Genomic DNA, 20,320 nt, shown 5'->3' with positions numbered 1-20,320 from the left:
GATCTATAAACAACCATCCAAATAGCCAAAAGCTTAGATTAAAAGATGTGGTACTAGGGGATTTGCATACGACCAAGGTTCGAGAAAAGCAATTGCAGACCCATCTCCATGAATACGATATAGGACTTAGTCAGAGTCTTCGGCCAGTCAAGTCCCTGTATCGATAAATCAAGTATAATAGGCCAAGCAAAGGGTCAAGAGGCACAGACCTGAGTCGAGAAGAGGGAGGAGTTGGATTTGAAACCAACCTTATGCCGTTCTTCTCCCCACCTCTACTTTCATAAAATCTACCTTTGATGTTGCGGAAAGATGCTTGTAGAGGTTTGGGTTTGGGAAGAGACGGAGCTGGAGGATTGAAGACTATACGGTAATCACCGCTCCATGGAGACGGGATCATAATGCCGTTCCTCTTCATGCTTTCACTGATGAACCAACGAGATATGAATTGACGAGCTGTTCTAAGCCTTGGTTCGGGAAACCTCAAAAAGCATTCGTGATACAAGAGCTGAATTCGAAAATGGCAAGTGGAGGTGAAATTGTATTGATTTCCTATGGAACTGAAGAATGCGATAACTGGTGTGTGACAATTGTGCTTTACAAGCCGGGAACATATCAGCCACCATCGATGTGAGGCTGAGATTGCAGCTTTAAGATTCTTCAAAGAGAAATTATCATCGGTCCAAAGCCAGATTAAGCTTACGAACCATTCAACCCGAGCAAGCTTGATCTCCAGGTTGTGAATCGAGTAGAGGCAGATCATGGTTAACCCTTTTGTTTCATCCGTGGAAGAGAAAACACAAAAGTTAATGGGCTTGCCATGAGAAAGAATTTGACACACCTGGTCCAGTTTGGCAAAATAAGAATTTGAGCAAATGTGTTAAACTTTCATTTTAATATTTTCTGGAAGTTTAGTAAAACACATACAGTAATAGGAGAACGCTCCATGCAAGTGAGTAGGTGTTAATTTGGTTCGACAAGGTAAGACTCTCATTATTATTTTTATGGTCTAAATCTTTTCTTTTAGAAGTCTTATACTATTCTCTTCCTAATAGAAAAGTCCACTAAGAAAAAAGAAATCCAAAATTTGCAAATTTGGTATCAAATAGAAAAAATATATACCAATTGGGATAATATTTTCTTCTAAATGCTTCACATCTTTCTATATTCCCATTATTTTACTTAGCTGTATTGCAATTAAAGGAAAAAAAAAAAAACACAAAATATTTAAAAAGATTAAAGTCCCATCATCATTAGGGTGTACTTATCTTATCTCCAACACAATTCCCAAATTTTCTGCACATTTTCAAATATAATATGACCGTTGCTGTGTAACATCAACTCGACCCAAAATAAAAATCTAAACTTTTTTTTTTTTTATCATTTCTCCACAAGAGCAGAGCAGCAGCCATAAAGAGAGAGACTTTTGAAATCATTCATCCATCACCAAGAGAACCCGAATCAAACCTTAACCCAGTAAAGTGGTGATGGAAGGAACCCAAAAGGTGTCTCTTTACGAACAATGCAGAGAAGATAGGATCAAAGAGAATCTTCAGAGGATGCAAAATCTTGGCATCTTGAATCTCTCTCGCAAACTCAGATCCGAGAACCGACCCGTCAATAGAAGATCTCAAGGTAACCCTAATGCCGCTCAGAGATCGACTCCTCCTCTTCAGCCTTCTCGCCGGTCTTCTCGGTAATCTCTCTTCCTTTTCTCCGTTTCGTTTGTTTGTGGGAATTAGGGTTTATGAATCTTAACTACGGTTTATGAAACAGCTTAAAGGAGATATTTTTTTTGGAGAAGTTGAGGTTTTTGAGTAGAAATTAGGGGTTTTTTTTTGAGTTGAAATTAGGGTTTATGAATCGATTTGTTTCAGTTTAAAGGAGAGATTTTTCTGGAGGAATTGGGGGTTTTGAGTAGAAATCAAAGTAGGGTTTTGTTTTGAGTTGGAAGAAGGGGAATAGGGTTTATGATTTGTTTCTTCTTTTGTGATTGTTGTTAGATTGGAGAACACAACGCCAGTTATCTACACTGATGGGATCAATGAGAAGGGTAAAAAAACAGCTAAACGAGGGAGTGTGGTGATTGGTGAAGGGGCAAGGCCTGAGATTTACACTGAGGAACATGAGAAGCTTCTTGGGAATACAGAACGAAGCTGGACATGTTTTGTTGATGGCTATGATAAGGATGGCAAACGGATCTATGATCCGTTTAAGGGTAAGACTTGTCACCAGTGCAGGTAAATAACCAAACCCATGTCTGTTGAGAACTTGATATTGCAGTTCAGTGAAATGAAATTTGCTTAATACTTCAGTGTGTATGTGTCTGTGTCTTACAGACAGAAAACGATGGGACATCGTACACAGTGCAGTGAATGCAACATGGTTCAAGGACAATTCTGTGGAGATTGTTTGTTCATGAGGTTTGGTTGCTACCTAATATGATTACTAGCAGTGGAGTTATTTTGTTATTGGTGATGAATGTATATTCAATGTTGTTGATGAACAGATATGGTGAACATGTGCTGGAAGCTTTGGAGAATGCAAACTGGACCTGCCCTGTTTGTCGCGGGATTTGCAATTGCAGTTTGTGTCGCAATAACAAAGGATGGGTTCCAACTGGCCCGATCTACAGAAGGGTACGTTGTTTTCTTTCGATTTTTCTTTTGTATAATCTTGAATAGTATCAAGAGCTTAAGATTTCTTTCTTTATTGCTATTGTTTTCCAGATAGCTGCACTTGGGTATAAGTCTGTAGCACATTATCTGATTCAAACCAAACGGTTGCAAACTGATGACTCAACCCCAAATCAAGCTTCTGCAAAGAGATCACTTTCCTTTAAAGAAAAGATTGCTGATGATGAAGAAGTACCAAAGCTTCAGATTGATGATGATTCCCTGGAGAAAGAGGAAGATGAAAACGCTAATGAAAATCAGAACTGTGATCTCCTTGAAGAAGTACAAAAGCTTCCGGAGATCGAAGATCAGAATGGTGTTTCCTTGAAGAAAGAGGAGGATGAGAATCCAAATTCAGCTAGAAGGTCACTGAGCTTCAAGTCTTCTGTGGATAAACAGACTCTGTGGGTTGATGTTCAGGATCTTTCAGAAGATCAGGAAACGATAGGACAAAACTCGAGTTTGGAGACGAGACCAGTTAGCTACTTGCTTCCTGTGGATGATGATGATAAGGCTCCATGGGTTGATGTTCAGGTCTTAAGTTGTCGTGAGCCACTAAAGCAGGATAAACAAGAACATTCATGTGCGCACACTGGTGATAATCTTTCAGAAGTTCAGAAAAAGATAGGAGAAAACTCAAATCTGGAGACGAGACCAGTTAGCTACTTGCTTCCTGTGGATGATCAGACTCCATGGGTTGATGTTCAGGTCCTGAGTTATCTTCAGACGCCAAAGCAGGATAAACAAGAACATTCATGTGCCCACACTGGTGATGCTCTTCCAGAAGTTCAAGAGAGGACAGGACAAGACCAGAATTTGGAGACAAGATCTAGAGAAAGTCAGACTCCTGTAGTCAAAGCTCATAACGAGGTCCTAAGCGATGAGACAGAGACCGGGGTTAACTCAGTGAGGACTCGAGTAACGAGAAGTAAGAGGAAGGCGGCTCTTGAACCTAATCAAAATAGCATTGGTGGAAGATTAAGGCAGCGCCGAAAGATCCAAAGTGAGGTTTAGAATAAGTTCCAGAAGACACCTTAACGTCTTTTGTTAAGCTACATGATTGATGACTCTTTCTGTTTCTTTTTGGTATTTTTTTTGCTTATGTGCAAGCTCTTGAATCCTTGCAAGCATCTTTTGTTTAAACTCTATCTAAGGATGATTATTGATTAGGAAACTAAATCTACAAAGATCTTAGATCAAAAGATGACCAACTTATTTCAAAATGAAATTTTTGCTCGCTGTTAAAAAAAGAAGAAGAAATTTTTACTCTTATTTTTTAATCAAAAAGGTAAAAACTTTTTCTGTCAGCCAAAAAAAGAGATGTTTGTTGTAAAATATGTGTATCTATCACAACATGTGTTCCTTTTTATTAAACACCACTTGGAACACTTGTCCAACACTTATTCTCAACTTCTCTTTGTCTTCTTCCTCTATAAATAAGAGTCATGTAGAAGAGAAAGATGTAGTTGTGAGAAATCTAATTATTTCTCTAGTTCTTCTTTAGCTTCTCTCTAGATTTCTTTTTGTTTTGATTCTTCTCTCAACAAATATTTTGTTACCTCCAAATTTATAATATAGTTCACAACATGTTATCAGCACGAACGACTCTCGATCCATTACAAGTTTGAGCATAAGCGATTTGTGATCCATCATCAATTTGAGGTAAGATTTAAGTTTTGTTAAAGTTGTTTGAATTTAATTATTTTACATGCATATTACTATATATATTATATATAAAATAAAAGACTATATATACTTCTTGATCATTATGGTAGGCTTTGCCTCCTTGATCATTTAGATCTACATTCTTGATCATTATGGTAGGCTCTACCTCCTTGATCATATGTTCAGATCTATGTATTTATAAATCATATGGAAGGCTATGCCTCCTAATATAATTGTTCTAATTTATGAATACATTATATAGCTTATAATTTCTTTTATAGTTTATATTTATTGCTAAAACAAGATTTTACAAAAGTGTTTCATAAAATTTTATTTTTAACAAATGGTTTTATTATTTATATAGTAATCATGTCAAACTTGGCAAAGCATGAATTCGCCCCCCCTTGATGTCTTTGGGAAAAATTATATGACATGGGCATTAGATGCAAAATTTTATATGAAAGGGAATGGGCTTCTCAAAACCCTCGATCCGTCAGAAACGGGGTTAGAAGAGGAAAAAGCGAGAGCCATGATGTTCTTGCGTCACCATCTCCACTATGGTTTAAAAAATGAATACATCACGAGAGAAAATCCTGCAGATCTCTGGATCGCTCTCAAGGATAGGTTTGATCACCAAAAGTATGTGATCTTACCAAAAGCCAAACATGAATGGCTAAACCTGAGGTTTCAGGATTACAAAAGTCTTAGTGAGTACAATTCCGCTTTGTTCGGAATCACTTCAAGGATGGCTCTCTGCGGAGAAGAAGTTTCCGATTATAATATGATCGAGAAAACATTCCAAACTTTTCATCCTTCAAATGTACTCCTGCAGCAACAATATCGAGAAAGAGGGTATACTCGATATTCTGAATTGATGCAAGTTTTGCATGTTGCTGAACAAAATAATGTGCTCGTGATGATAAATCATCAAACCCGTCCAACTGGATCAGTTCCACTTTCAGAAGTGAATGTTGCTACATCCAGCTATAATAATTGGCAAGGACGAGGACGTGGACGCGGACGCGGTCGAGGCTGTGGTTACGGTCGTGGAAGAGTAAAAGGAAGGGGTCTCTCTCCTAATGATTTCAATGCAAGAAAAACCAACAAAAATCTTCAAATCAATAATGTTAGTCGCGTTTTAAAGAAACAAGGTGAAAGTACTTGTTATAGATGCGACATGAAAGGACATTGGTATCAGACCTGTCGTATTCCAAAACATTTGGCCGATCTGTACAAAGCATCCCAAAAGGCAAAAGAAAGGGATGTTGAGACCAAGATCATCTATAAAGAAGCTGGACCTTCTTTCCATGGCCTAAACGATGAACCCCATCTTGATATAGCAGATTTTTTCGTTGATCATGAAAACGGAAAATCATGCGAATAAGGCTCAAATGCCATAATATGCTTTGTCATAGTTTGATATGTACTTTATATTTATAAAATGTCTTTTTGGATAATAGTTTTATTGTAATATATAATAAGTTTTTTTTGTAAGATTTTTTGTTATTTCATTAATGTTTATTTTATAAATACTTTATCTCAGAAAATGTCAAATTTTGAGATTGAGGATGGAGATGTGTGTCTAGCAGACAGTGCTACAACGCACTCAATAGAAACTTGAAAAAATATTTCATATAGAGACTTGATTAGTTTCAGAGATATCTGAAAAAATGGATATCATATAGAGACTCTGAATAAGAACGACATTGAATATCTTTGCATAACATCTGAGGAGAAACATATATTGGAAGAATTGCCAATGTTATCCTCTAGATTGTATTGCAGATAAATAAATAGTTTTGCATCTTATGTAACAGTAAACTCTAAGTTTACTAGTACATTTAAGATATGGCATGAAAGACTTGGACATCCTGGTTCAGTCATGATGCGAAAAATTGTGCAAAATTCCAATGGCCATCCATTGAAGAATGAAAAGATTTTTAGATATGATGAATTTTCATGTGATGCATGTTCTGAAGGAAAACTCATAATTCGGCCATCACCAGCCAAAGTTGGGAATGAATCACCAATGTTCTTGGAGAGAATACATGGTGATATATGTGGACCTATCCACCCTTCATGCGGGCCGTTTCGTTATTTTATGGTAATGATTGACACATCTAGTAGATTGTCAAATGTGTGTCTATTGAAAACACGAAACACAGCCTTCACAAAATTTATTGCCCAAATAACCAGGTGAAAGTTCAATTCCCTGATTATGCCATAAAGAAAGTCAGACTTGATAACGCTGATGAATTTACTTCACAAGCTTTCAATGACTATTGTATGTCAATAGGAATCGATGTTGAGCATCTGGTTCCTCATGTTCATACACAAAATGGCATGTCTGAATCTTATATTAAACGGCTACAACTCATTGCTAGACCGTTAATATTGAGAACAAAACTCCCAATTTCTATATGGGGTCATGCTATATTGCATGTTGCGGCATTGGTCCAATTACGACCAAGCGCATATAATATATATCCCCTTTACAATTAGCATCTTCATATCCTATCTCCGTATTTTTGGATGTGCGGTTTATGTTTCCATAGCCTCACCGCAAAGAACAAAAATGGGGCCACAAATGAGATTGGGTGTATATGTCGGTTATGCATCACCGAGTATAATTCGATATCTTGAACAACAAACTGGTGATATGTTTACGGCACGTTTTGCCGATTGCCATTTTAATGAAGATGAATTTCCAGCGTTAGGGGGAGGAAGTAAACAAGTACCAAAAGATATTACATGGTATACACCATCTCTGATATATCTTGATCCCCCTACAAATTAATGTGAACTGGAAGTTCAGAAAATTGTACATTTACAAAAATTGGCAAATCAATTACCAAATGCGTTCATAGATACAAAAAGGGTGACAAAGTCATATATCCCCGCTGCAAATGCACCATCAAGAGTTGAAATTCCTAGAGAGGAACTCGATGGAAGCAAAGCTAATGAACCTAAGGTTCAATTGAAATGGGAGAGGCCAATGGGCTCTAAAGATAAAAATCCCCGAAAGAAAAAGAAAATGGGAGATGAAAAGGTTCAAGAAGGACCAAATAAAGAAAAAAGTCCTCAGGATGATACAGAAAAATATGAGATTTCTATTAACTATGCTCAAGATGGAATGTTATGGGCTAGAGATGAAATCGATGATGATAACGGTATATTATCTTTTACTGTATCTAAAGAGCTCGATCATGAAAAAGATGATCCAGAGCCAAGGTCCGTATCAGAGTGCCAACATAGGCCTGATTGGGAGAAATGGAAAAAGGCTATGCAACTTGAGTTGCTCTCCCTCAATAAAAGAAATGTCTTTGGACCTCTTGTCACTGCATCTAAAGATGTAAACCTGTTGGTTGCAAGTGGGTATTTGTGCGAAAAAGAAATTAAAAAGATGAAATCACACGATATAAAGCCCGACTTGTTGCAAAAGGCCTGGAGTTGATTATGAAGAAACATATTCTCCGGTCATGGATGCAATTACATTCAGGTACTTAATGAGTCTAACGGCTTCTAAGAATTTAGAAATGTACCTTATGGATGTAGTGACAACATATTTATATGGATCATTGGATAATGATATATACATGAAAATCCCAGAAGGGTTTAAGATTCCTGAGGCATTAGAATCTAAGTCTAATGAAATTTGTGCGATCAAATAACAACGATCACTTTACGGATTAAAACAATCTGGGCGCATGTGGTATAATCGCTTAAGCGAATACCTATTGAAGAAAAGGTATGTTAATAATGAAATATGCCCATGCGTCTTTATAAAAAAATCTCCATCGGGATTTGTGATCATTGTTGTATATGTTGATGATCTAAATATAATTGGAACTCAAAAGGAGATTGATGATACAAGAATTCATATGAAAGAAGAGTTTGAAATGAAAGATCCTGGAAAGACAAAATTCTGTCTCGGGCTTCAAATAGAGCATTTCCAAGATGAAATATTTGTGCATCAATCAAATTATACAAAAAAGATTTTAAAGCGCTTTAATATGGACAAAGCGACTCCTTTGAGTACTCCAATGGTAAATAGATCTCTGAATGTCGATAGTGATCCATTCAGACCTTGTGAAAACAAAGAGGAAATACTTGGTCCCGAAATACCTTATATGAGTGCTATCGTTGGACTTATGTATCTTGAAATTGCACTATACCGGACATTGCATTTGCTACGAATCTACTTGCAAGATACAACTCATCTCCTACTCGCAGGCATTGGAATGGGATAAAACTTCTCCGTTATCTTCAAGGTACGATTGACTTGAGATTATTCTATCCTAGAATCTCTTTGGTTGGTCTAGTTGGTTTTGCAGATGCAGGATATTTATGAGATCCACATAAATCCCGATCCCAAACTGGATATGTTTTCACAATTGGAGGAACCTCAATCTCATGGCGCTCATAGAAACAGACTTTGGTCGCCACTTCCTCAAATCATACAGAAATAATTGCTCTTCATGAAGCATCGAGGGAATGCGTTTGGCTCAGATCAATGACTAACCACATACAAGAATCGAGTGGAATAGTCACCAGTAAAGGGCCAACAACATTATTTGAAGACAATGCTGCTTGTGTCGCCCAAATCAAAGAAGGTTATATCAAGAGCGACATAATAAAGCATATACCTCCAAGATTTTTCTCCTACACTCAAGAACTCGAGCAAAAGAAGGAAGTTGATATCCAACATATCCGCTCATTTGACAATCCAGCAGATCTATTCACAAATGCACTTCCGACTACCACATTCAGAAAACATATTCATAATATTGGAATGCGGCATCTACGAGATCTGTGAAGTTTTTTTCGAAGGGGAGTTTACACTGATGTACTCTTTTTCCCTTGTCATGGTTTTTCATCCCACTGAGTTTTTCCATGATGATATTTTTAATGAGGCAGTGTGTAATTCATCGCTAGTGATGGATACAAGGGGGAGTGTTGTAAAATATGTGTGTATCCATCACAACATGTGTCCTTTTTTATTAAACACCACTTGGAACATTTGTCCACCACTTATCCTCAACTTCTCTTTGTCTTCTCCCTCTATAAATAAAAATCATGTAGAAGAAAAAGATGTAGTTGTGAGAAATCTAATTATCTCTTTAAGTTTCTCTCTAATTCTTCTTTAACTTGTTTCTAGATTTCTTTTTGTTTTGATTCTTCTCTCAATAAATATTTTGTTACTTTCAAACTTATAATATAGTTCATTATTTGTTAATTTTTCGTTTTAATTTTAAAATTAAAGCAAAATTATAAAGAACTGTCTCTGAACCGAATTTTCCCAAACTTTACTATTCAAAAAGTACTTTCAAATATACTTGGAAAAAATGTCGTAAAGAATTTACCCAATAAACTAATAAAGTGATTTCAAATAACTTGTAATTGTCAATTTGTTCCGAATTAGAAGCTAATAATAACACGTATACATTCTTTAAGCTGTTTTTGAATAAATATTCTGCAATTTTTTTTTCATAAATGTGGAGTCTAAAAAGAGCAAGAATCTTCCCACTGTTCTCAACCTAATATATTTAATACGCATATGTATTTTTGGTCTGCTTACCCAAACACTCCCAACATATTTAATATGCACTCTTTTACTTCTTAAATTTTACTACAAAAATTTATCTTCAATTATTCAGTATATCTAATTATAATTCTAAGTTACCAAAAAAGAACTTATAAATATATATTTTTTCGAGATTCATTTTTTTTCACCAAAAAAATTACTTCATATTACTGGCAGAGTTGACTAATTCATACATTTTTTCAGGGCAGAAAATAAGACAAAAAAAGTTAATGTTTTATCTAATAAAAAATAATTTCTGTTTTGTTTTACTCTAATTAAATAATAAACAATTTTTTTATATAAAATTATATAAAAATTATTTACTGTCTATTTCACAATGCATAAAATGAGCTTAACGTATCTTTCATACTCATAGGAAGAAAAAAAAAATCAAACGATTACAGAAAAAAATTGAAATAATTAGAGCTTATCAAAAACCCTAAAACGCCACCACTACTACTCTTTTCCTTTTGTGAAAAAAAAAAAAAAGTCAATGCCTTTTTTGACCGAAAAAGTAAAGAGAAAGAGAGAGAGAAACGCACTGAGTAGAGAGAGAGAGAGTGTAGTAAATGAAACGAGAGATTGGTGGTGAAAGGAGTCAGCTTTGCATTTATTATCATCTTCTCTAATCTTCCAAACAATCAGAAAAAAAAAAAAAACAGAGCAGAAAAAAAGCTAAGCTTCTTCTTCTTCTTCTTCTTCGGTTCACAAGAGTTCTGGGATCTGTTTTTTCTTAGAGGGTTCTCTCTCTTGGGATTGTTTGTTTGAAAATTTCTTCCGTAAAACTCGTTTAATTTTTGTGGGTTTTGTGAAAGTTTCCGTTTTTAGAGGCTTCTCTTTGATCTGTTTTCAAGATCTTCACTTGTTGGGGTTTTTGTTCTTATGGGCTAAAAAAAAAAGGAAAGGTTTTTTGAAATTGAGATTAATGCATTTTCCTCTGTGGAAGCAAATTCATCACTGTGCTGCTCTGATCTTGGATAAGAGTAAGAGCAGGAGAAGAGATGGAGATGGGTCTGATTCGCCAATCGATGTTAAAAGAAAAGCTTCAGTGCTTCGGAAATTGTATGAAGATAAGCTTAGAGATGCTCTTGAGGAAGCGTCTGAGAATGGTTCACTCTTTAAATCTCAAGAAGTTGAGAAAGATGATAATCAAGATGAGAGCTTGGGTCGTTCTAGATCCTTGGCTAGGTTACACGCTCAACGCGAGTTCTTGCGGGCAACTGCTTTAGCCGCTGAACGCACTTTTGAGTCTGAAGATGATATACCTGAGATTCTTGAAGCGTTTAACAAGTTTCTTACAATGTATCCAAAGTATGAGACTTCTGAGAAAGTTGATCAGTTGAGATCTGATGAGTATGCTCACTTGTTAGATTCCAAGGTATGTCTTGATTACTGTGGATTTGGGCTTTTTTCATATCTTCAGACTTTGCATTATTGGGATTCTTGTACGTTTAGTTTATCTGAGATTACTGCCAATTTGATTAACCATGCGCTTTATGGTGGAGCTGAGAGTGGCACTGTGGAACATGATCTCAAGACTAGGATAATGGATTATCTGAATATCCCTGAGAGTGAGTATGGTCTTGTTTTCACTGGAAGTAGAGGCTCTGCGTTTAGGTTGCTTGCGGAATCTTATCCTTTCCATACGAATAAGCGGCTTTTGACCATGTTTGATCACGAGAGTCAGTCTGTGAATTGGATGGCTCAGACTGCAAGAGAGAAAGGTGCAAAAGCTTATAACGCTTGGTTTAAATGGCCAACTTTGAAGCTGTGTTCCACGGATTTGAAGAAGCGTTTGTCTCATAAGAAGAGGAAGAAAAAGGATTCTGGGGTTGGGTTGTTTGTGTTTCCTGCTCAGTCTAGGGTTACTGGATCTAAGTACTCTTATCAGTGGATGGCTCTTGCTCAGCAGAACAACTGGCATGTGTTGCTTGACGCTGGTTCTTTAGGTCCCAAAGATATGGATTCGCTCGGTTTATCATTGTTTCGACCAGAGTTTATCATCACCTCCTTCTACAAGGTATTTGGGCATGATCCTACAGGTTTTGGTTGCCTGTTGATTAAGAAGTCGGTGATGGGTAATCTTCAGAGTCAGTCCGGTAAAACAGGATCAGGAATAGTGAAGATCACACCTCAGTATCCGTTATATCTCAGTGATTCGATAGATGGTCTGGACGGATTGGTTGGTCTTGAAGATCATGAGCTTGGTACATATGGCGGAGATAAACCGGCGGCAACCACAGTAGCTGCTCGTAGAGGTGCTCAGATGCCGGTATTCTCTGGTGCATACACTGCAGCTCAAGTGAGGGATGTGTTTGAGACAGAGCTTTTAGAAGATAATACCTCTGATAGAGATGGGACTAGTAGTACCATATTTGAAGAAAATGAAAGTGTTTCGGTTGGAGAGTTGATGAAAAGCCCTGCTTTCAGTGAAGATGAGTCGTCTGATAATTCGTTTTGGATTGATTTGGGTCAAAGTCCGCTTGGGTCTGACCGTGCAGGTCACTTGAACCACCATAAAATCGCCTCTCCATTGCCACCGTTTTGGTTTACCAGCAAACGTCAATCACCAAAACCGGTAGCAAAGAGTTACAGTAGTCCTATGTATGATGGTAAAGATGTCCTCTCGTTTGATGCTGCAGTTATGTCAGTTACTCAGGAGACAAACTCAACGCCATCACGGAATCTGAGGAACTCTAATAGTAATCTCCAAATGCAAGAGATACAGGAAGAAAACTGCGGTAACATTGTCTATCGCGCAGGATCTGGTTTTGGATCAAATGGCTCAAGCTCCAAGATTTCTTCAGAGATGAAAGATAATGCAATAAGACGAGAAACAGAAGGTGAGTTTAGGTTATTGGGGAGAAGGGGTACTGGTGGGAGGCTTTTGGGTGTGGAAGATGAACAACCGAGTAGAGGAACACGGGTTTCATTTAACATGGACCGTATCAGTCATAGTCTGGACCAAGGTGAAGCTTCTTTGGCCAGTGTATATGACGAAAGTGATGGTGAAAACCAAAATGAGGATGATTGGGACAGAAGAGAGCCAGAGATTGTTTGCAGCCATATTGATCATGTGAATATGTTAGGTCTTAATAAAACGACAACTAGGCTCAGATTTCTGATTAACTGGCTTGTGATCTCTTTGCTACAGCTGAAAGTGCCTGAATCAGGCAGTGATGGTAGCAGCAGATACATGAACCTTGTGCAGATTTATGGCCCAAAGATAAAGTACGAAAGAGGAGCAGCGGTTGCTTTCAACGTGAAAGATAAAAGCAAAGGGTTTGTAAGTCCAGAAGTTGTTCTGAAACTGGCTGAGAGAGAAGGTGTATCTCTTGGTATTGGTATCTTGAGTCACATACGCATAATGGATCTTCCGAGAAACCACCGTGGGGGCGCTAGGATCAAGGAAGATAGCTCTTTGCATCTTCAGAGAGAAGCTGGTAAGCGCGGTGGAAAAAATGGGTTTGTGCGATTTGAGGTTGTCACAGCTTCTCTTAGCTTTTTGACAAACTTTGAGGATGTTTATAAGCTATGGGCTTTTGTTGCCAAGTTCCTAAACCCTGGTTTCAGCAGAGAAGGATCGCTCCCAACTGTAATTGAAGAAGAAGCAGAAGATTCAGAGACGTGATTGGTTCTTTGAAAAACTTTTTGAACACGACTCGAAAGGGGCTTGAACCAGCAGCGTAAAGAATTCGCCTTTTTTTGTTTTTGATATAACGCCTGAGCCATTAACATATCCTAGAGCTCGGCCGCGCTTCTGGAAATGGAAGGAGGGTAAAAAGTAAAACTGTGAATTAGGAATATGAGATAGTTTTTCCGTTTTGCTCTGTTTCAGTTTTTAGGAATATGAGATAGGAGGACAATCCTTGTAAACTGGAAAGCAGAACATGGTTTGGCCAACGATTCCACTTTTGGAGAAGGGAGCACAGTTAAGCGTTTGCTCTCACACTAAATCTCGTTAAGTACTCATACATATTCGTAAATTGAATTTGTTTAAAACATTGAACCTGTTTTGTAAAAAACATTAATCTAACCGGATTTAAAACTCTTTTGGTCACTCTAACCTACTTCGTAACATCACTACTAACTTGACAAGATGATTTTGTTCTCCCTGTTTCTGACTTACTTTGCCATTTTATCTAATGAAGTTCCTGGAGCCTGCAAAAGCATCTTTGCTTAAAGTAGAATCTCCAGTGACCAAAATCTTGAATGACAAACCTATCCAGATTTTGGTATACTCCTCTAGATCAACCTCAATGTTCTTGTTTCCATTTCATATATGCAAAAACCTTTGACTTTGTATTCTGTTTTCTGGTCTCTCCTTTGTCATATCTAAATCATTATATAGCATTCAGAAGTTTCCCAATCTTTTTTATTTCCTCGAACCAATTCTTTTTTTGAGATGACTTTTTTGGTTTTTTGTCAAAGTGCATCACAATAATAAAACTAGAGTGGTACTGTTGCATCACTAGAAACTTCTACTCAAAAACTCTCTAAAGTAATGTCCATGCAAATAAAGTCTGACTGCTTCAAACTTCAAAAGAAAATAACCCAATTCCTGCCTCTTGTTTAGAAACTTCAAAATCCTACTCCAGCTTCTTCCTTCAAATCACTCATAGCAACAAATTCTTCTCATTTATTTGTTGAAGAAATGGCAAAACTCGCTAGCCTTCTCCTTCTTCTTTTTCTCCTTCTCTATCTCTGCAACATGAGCATGGAGGCAAACTTTGCTCTAGTTTTTATGCCCCTTCATGCCGAGGAGATCGTAAGGTCAGATTGTAACTAAAGTTATTGCAAGAGAGACACGTATCGCTGCTTCTTTGTTGATATCTCATTTCCATGACTGTTTTGTTAAGGTTTTGGTTTTTTTTTTCTACGTTTCACATTCTTGTGTTTGGTAAGTTTACTTGTTGAAAAAGGTAACTATGATGAAATGCAAGATTGCGATGGCTCTTTTACTTCTAGACAGCAGTGGGAGGATAGTGAGTTAAAAAAAAAGGGAACTCAAAATTCTAACAGCAGATCAACTCGTGGATTCGGAAATGTTTCTTACGTTTATGTTCTTACCATAGCAGCGAGAGACTCCTCTGTTCTTGTAAGTCTCTTGTATTCGTGATATAAGGAAAGTGTTGGGCGCGAATAGATATAAAAATATGTGACGTTCTTCTTTTTACTGGTATCTTGTTTTTCATCATGTCACTTGAAGTTAAATGTTGTGTTATTCTGGTTTATGATAAACATATAATTGAGTGTTGAATATATCAACCAACAAATTAATAACTGCATACCAAAATCTTTCTACCGGTGTGCATTTTTTGGTCTGCTTTAAAACTGCTGCATACTTCAGGTTCAGTATGGAGTTTAGCATACCAATATGGACCAACCACTCTAAGCCTTAATAAAACTACTATGTTAAACCGTTTTCTAACTTATTGACCACACGCGGACAACTAGAATAACTTAATTAGAATTATTTACTAATAAAAGGAGTAGCTTAAGACTCCTAATTCCTAAAGCCATCTACATCACCCAAAATAAAACATCTTAGAAGAAGCCACGTCATCCATTTATGCTTCTGTAGAATAATTTGCTTCTTCAAATTCTACTATATGGTTCCACGTGTAACATTCGTGAACCCTTAACTAAACTCACACCGAACTTTTATTTAAACCAAGATAACCTAATTTTAGGCTTAACTCTCACTGAATCTAGACTTCAGTTCTTTGGAACAACCTTCACACACACTTGAAATCGACGAAGAAAGAAATTTAATCACACAAGCACCAAATCGTGAAACTAAGCCGCACACAAACACATAAAACTTTATAAGATTTATCTTTTTGCTTAACTATCTTCCTTCTCTAGGACGTGCCCAACACCTACTTATATATCCAACAAGACTTCCTAATCACCATAAGAGAAGATTTCCAAATTCTATAAGAAATAACATTTTTTCATTTTGCTATTGTTTTTTCTTGTAAAACTCCAATTTAATCAACCAATGAAATAATAATTTTCCTTTAATTCATCCTCATACCGTCTTTCAATATTTTATTCTCAAACCTTATAAAAACTTTATATGCACACAAACTAACAACAATCCTGTATCACTTCTTGTATCATACAGAAACTATTTCAGACAGACCAATACATTTTCAAAAGATTGGGAGAGGCAATTTATGGCATTCTAGCTTTATTTAAATATATATTGTTTATTATGTGCTTATTTAATTGGTCTATATGATTTGGTCGTTAAATACTACCAAGTGTGTGTGAGACTTGCGGTACTCTATTGGGGTACAACTTATTTACATCAAGTCTTAGTTTAGTTAACGAGTGCCATTATATTTTAGATAGAAAGTTCGCCTAGACTTCAGAATCCCAACTAAATCCACAAAGTTCATTGAGTCAGTGTTACTAGCAACTTTCATACCAACATAGCAGATAACTTTGCAGGCAGACACTTCAACATTTTCTTCACTAGTTTATAATATTTGTAAGTCTTTCCGATAACTTCAATTGTCTCATCTGGTGCCATTTTCAGATATTCAAATTATCTTGGTGATCTAGTTTATTCCTTTTACACTGGATGTACCTTCATGAGACGTCTGGTGTCTATGCTTGACTGGCTGACTTTCATCCTTAGATAAGTCGGAATTCATCCACACCACTGATAGCATTCATGCCTCTCGCCTTGAACACGTAATAATTTAACACTTGACAATGATTCTTACAATGACGTCATTTACAAGGTATGTTACGTTTTCAATGCCAAGAACGTTGTTGATGATGATGATGATGATGCAAGCGCCGAATCTCTGCTTAGGGAGGCTTTGTCCGATCTTCTTGTGTATTACTATCCACTGTCAGGGAGTTTGAAGCGGCAGGAGACTGACAGGAAGCTTAAATTGAGCTGTGGTGGCGACGAAGGTGGTGTGCCTTTCACGGTGGCTACTACTGAAAATGTGGAGCTCTCTTCTTTGAATAATCTGGAGAACATTGACTCAGATACGGCCTTGAAGTTCTTGCCTGAACTTCATGTGGAGAACGATGGTTATCGACCTTTTGCTTTGCAGGTACACAAATCATTTATATTTTTTGAGGTGTTAATTCCCGATTTTGGTTCGAATTATTCGGTTTTTTTTTTCGTTTTGGTTATCCTTGGTTTTAAATGAAAACTAATTTTTCTATCTTATTTATTGTTTAGCTTAATTTCGGACTCAGCTTTTCAGATTTTTTAATTTAAAAACCATTTTAACCGTAAATAAAATAATGAAATTTTTAAAAATACTATTTTTCCTAAGTCATTTTTCAAAAATCTATTTTCATTTTGTCCATTTTCAAAAATACTCATTTTCTATGTAAAAATGAATAAATTTTAAGTCCTATCTCAAAATACCAAATCTTACCCCTTCAAAACTATATCATAAATGTAAAATAGAGAACCCAAACCTAAATTTTTTTAAAAAAATGAATTTAACATATTGTAATAGTGTAAAAGAGGGTAAAACTAAAAATGTTCAAAAAGGGGTTTTTTTGAAAAAGGTATCCCAAAAATGTATATCTAACAAGTTCTCAATAAATATGGTTTGGTTTTTGGATCATTTATTTTTTCTCAGTTATTTCGAACATTACATCTATTAAAAATTATAAATAAATAGAAATATATTTATTTATGTATTTTAAATCAGGTCAGCATTAAAAAAAAGCAAGAATCATATAATACTTAATTTATAAACCTCTTAAGATATATGAACTTCAAGTGTAAATTTTTTTTTTTTATTAATAGTCATATTGCTAAGTGATAAGGGATTTGTATTCTTAATATTTATTTATAAATCAAATAACTGAAAATAGGCATGTTAATCAGATCAATTTTAGATGTATATTAATATATTCATATATCCCCTCAGAAATAAACAACAATGACCTTTCTTTTTGGTATGAAATAGTTAAATATGTGAAAGTGAAATGAAGAAGAACAACCAAATTTGGATGTGGAGGATTCGTGTTAGGGATGGCCATGACACATGCAATGTGCGATGGATATGGAGAAGGTCATATCATGTGTACCTTAACGGAGTTGGCCGGCGGTAAGAAGAAACCAGAGTTGACACCGGTTTGGGAAAGAGAAAGACTTGTGGGGAAGCCGGAAGACGATGATCAACTTCCGTTTCTTCCCGGTGGCGACACGGCAGCTTCACCCTACTTACCAACGGATGATTGGGTATGCATGTGCACAAAACTATATGTTTTTGAATCTAAGGTAATATTTTAATTATGTCCTTGTTTATAAATGTTTTAAGGTAACTGAGAAAATAAATATTAGAGCTGATAGCATAAGAAGATTGAAAGAAGCTACACTGAAAGAGTACGGATTCTCTAATGAGGTTCTCACTACTTTCGAAGTTATAGGAGCTTATTTGTGGAAGTCAAGAGTTAAAGCTCTCAATTTGGATCGAGATGGAGTCACTGTTTTGGGTTTATCAGTAGGAATCCGCGACGTTGTGGATCCACCTTTGCCCGATGGATACTACGGTAATGCATATATCGATATGTACGTGCCATTAACTGCAAGAGAAGTGGAAGAATCTCCGATCTCATAAAAGAGGCCAAGAGAAAGGCTCACGATAAAGATTATCTCCAAGAAGAGCTTGCAAACACTGAGAAAATCATTAAGATGAATTTAACGATCAAAGGAAAAAAAGATGGGTTGTTTTATTTGACGGTGAATATGGTCCCAGTAGTCCCATCGGAGACAGCTAGGATGGTTAATATGTTCATGCGACCATCTAGGTTGGAATTGGAACCGGATATGGTTGGAGGGGTTCAGATTGTGGTTACATTGCCAAGAATTGCAATGGTTAAGTTCAAGGAGGAGATGAAAGCTTTAGGGGGAGGTATTGGTTTGAGATTTTAAGAGAATTTTAATGATTTTAAAAGTTATGTAAAATATGTTGTTATTCAATTAAGACTTTCTAAAACTCTTTTAAAATTTGGTGTTATTAGTTGTGGATTTATAAAAAGTAATCTAAAATCTTGATAAATCTATTGTTATTGGATTAAGAGTTTTACAAAGTCACTAAAAGTTTTATGTTATTCAAATAAAACAAAAGAATCTTGGATTGTTAATGAATTCAAATATTATGTTATTGGTTTAAGATTTTATACCATTTTCTTTATAAAAAGAGTCATGAAAACTCTTTCATCAAATAGAGAGATTTGTGAATCATAGTCCATGACTTTTTGGGAGGCAGAGAAGAAGAACCGAAGACGTCGCAAACCAAACTCATATACCCAGAAAAAAATAGTAGCTAGGTTCCGGCTTTTGCTCCGACCCAAACCTGTCGTGTCGTTGTTACCCTACAAGCCTCCTCCTCCTTCTTCTTCGTTGATTACTCCGACAATAGAGTCAGTACATTCGCAGCCAGCACATGAATTGTGATAGACAAAGAGCAAACGTGTACTTATGATTGTGAATTGTGAATGTGAATTGTTAAAGAAGATATATTTTACTAGTTATCTTGCAGAGAGCAAACGTATGTGAACAGAGAGCACTAAAAATACAAATCAAAACAAAAACTTGAGTTATTCAATGTCAAGAGGCGTTGAATAAAGATGATTTTATAGAAGATGAGATAAGCAAGAGATTTTTTTTTCTTTCACAGAAGCGTTGAATCAAAAGAATATTGTGCAGTATTTTTTGAGAAAGATTTTACAAGATTTTACGAGTGATTTTACAAGATTAGGAAAAACAAATCAGCAAGATTTTAAACAACTTTCTAAACAATCACTTAGAATTCTCAATTTTATACTTTCCATGATTTTATTTAAAGTCATTATAATTCTCTTCAAATCTCAAACCAATACCTCCCCCTTAGAGTAAAGCTTATTTTTATCTTTTACTGTGTTCAAAAATCATAACAGAATGTAATTGAATAAATTGAAAATAGAAAGTGTGCACATTTATTGTTATTAACATTCTTAATTTAATTCTAGTTACTTTAAGAATGATAATAAAACTTATTACAAGATGGAAAAATAGAGAATGCAGTTTTCTTATTTTGTTAACATCATACGAATGGTGACAGAGTTTTTGATTGTGCAGGAAAAGCGGTTTGTAGTTCGATAAGATTTAACTGTAGTACATGCAGGAGAAATATATTTGTGGGACAAGTGCAGATAATACGAAATAAGAGGTAATATTTGATTGGTGGTATGAGTTTGGGAAGTTCTTCAGAAGTGGTATGTACTGTGAAGTTCTGAATCTGTCCTGAAAATGTGTTTTCCTTGTCTTTTGGTCCTTTTGTCTTATAACCTGTAAAACCTTCTTGAAACCTAAAATACTTGATAATAGACATTTAAACCTTGAAATCATAAAAAAACTCTTACTAAA

At 36.0% G+C, this 20,320-nt stretch overlaps 3 protein-coding genes and 1 pseudogene across 4 annotated transcripts; all 4 read left to right on the top strand.

Annotated features, from left to right (window-relative positions):
• The first annotated feature begins 1,252 nt into the window (after positions 1-1,252).
• Positions 1,253-3,874, top strand: LOC104702878 (uncharacterized). The gene is made up of 5 exons (XM_010418798.3): positions 1,253-1,693; positions 2,001-2,237; positions 2,337-2,420; positions 2,507-2,636; positions 2,727-3,874. The coding sequence occupies exons 1-5, from the start codon at positions 1,485-1,487 to the stop codon at positions 3,684-3,686; spliced, it is 1,620 nt and encodes a 539-aa protein (XP_010417100.1). The 5' UTR covers positions 1,253-1,484; the 3' UTR covers positions 3,687-3,874.
• Positions 3,875-4,764: 890 nt separating this feature from the next.
• LOC147941823 (uncharacterized) lies at positions 4,765-5,721 on the top strand. Its single transcript, XM_087458656.1, has one exon. It carries the CDS (start codon positions 4,765-4,767, stop codon positions 5,719-5,721), a length of 957 nt encoding a protein of 318 aa, XP_087314782.1.
• A 4,654-nt stretch (positions 5,722-10,375) lies between these two features.
• Positions 10,376-13,969, top strand: LOC104702877 (uncharacterized). Its single transcript, XM_010418797.3, has one exon. The coding sequence runs from the start codon at positions 10,847-10,849 to the stop codon at positions 13,550-13,552; it is 2,706 nt and encodes a 901-aa protein (XP_010417099.2). The 5' UTR covers positions 10,376-10,846; the 3' UTR covers positions 13,553-13,969.
• A 606-nt stretch (positions 13,970-14,575) lies between these two features.
• LOC147941822 (spermidine sinapoyl-CoA acyltransferase-like) lies at positions 14,576-18,844 on the top strand (annotated as a pseudogene). The gene is made up of 6 exons (XR_015562017.1): positions 14,576-14,702; positions 14,844-15,019; positions 16,677-17,000; positions 17,672-17,688; positions 17,902-18,151; positions 18,231-18,844. The product of XR_015562017.1 is annotated as a spermidine sinapoyl-CoA acyltransferase-like (transcript).
• The last annotated feature ends 1,476 nt before the right edge of the window (positions 18,845-20,320 follow it).

Source organism: Camelina sativa, chromosome 7 (assembly GCF_030686135.1).
Source record: "Camelina sativa cultivar CO46 ecotype springtype chromosome 7, ASM3068613v1".
Taxonomy (NCBI): domain Eukaryota; kingdom Viridiplantae; phylum Streptophyta; class Magnoliopsida; order Brassicales; family Brassicaceae; genus Camelina; species Camelina sativa.
This window is presented reverse-complemented; position numbering and strand designations above follow the sequence as displayed.

What these genes read in the sequence shown, in the direction of transcription:
- LOC104702877 (XM_010418797.3), top strand. Translation starts at nt 10,847, where the DNA reads ATGCATTTTCCTCTGTGGAAGCAAATTCATCACTGTGCTGCTCTGATC.
- LOC104702878 (XM_010418798.3), top strand. Translation starts at nt 1,485, where the DNA reads ATGGAAGGAACCCAAAAGGTGTCTCTTTACGAACAATGCAGAGAAGAT. An exon ending in GGAGATTGTTTGTTCATGAG is followed by an intron (nt 2,421 to 2,506) that starts GTTTGGTTGCTA and finishes GTTGATGAACAG; the next exon opens with ATATGGTGAACATGTGCTGG. An exon ending in CTGGCCCGATCTACAGAAGG is followed by an intron (nt 2,637 to 2,726) that starts GTACGTTGTTTT and finishes ATTGTTTTCCAG; the next exon opens with ATAGCTGCACTTGGGTATAA.
- LOC147941823 (XM_087458656.1), top strand. Translation starts at nt 4,765, where the DNA reads ATGACATGGGCATTAGATGCAAAATTTTATATGAAAGGGAATGGGCTT.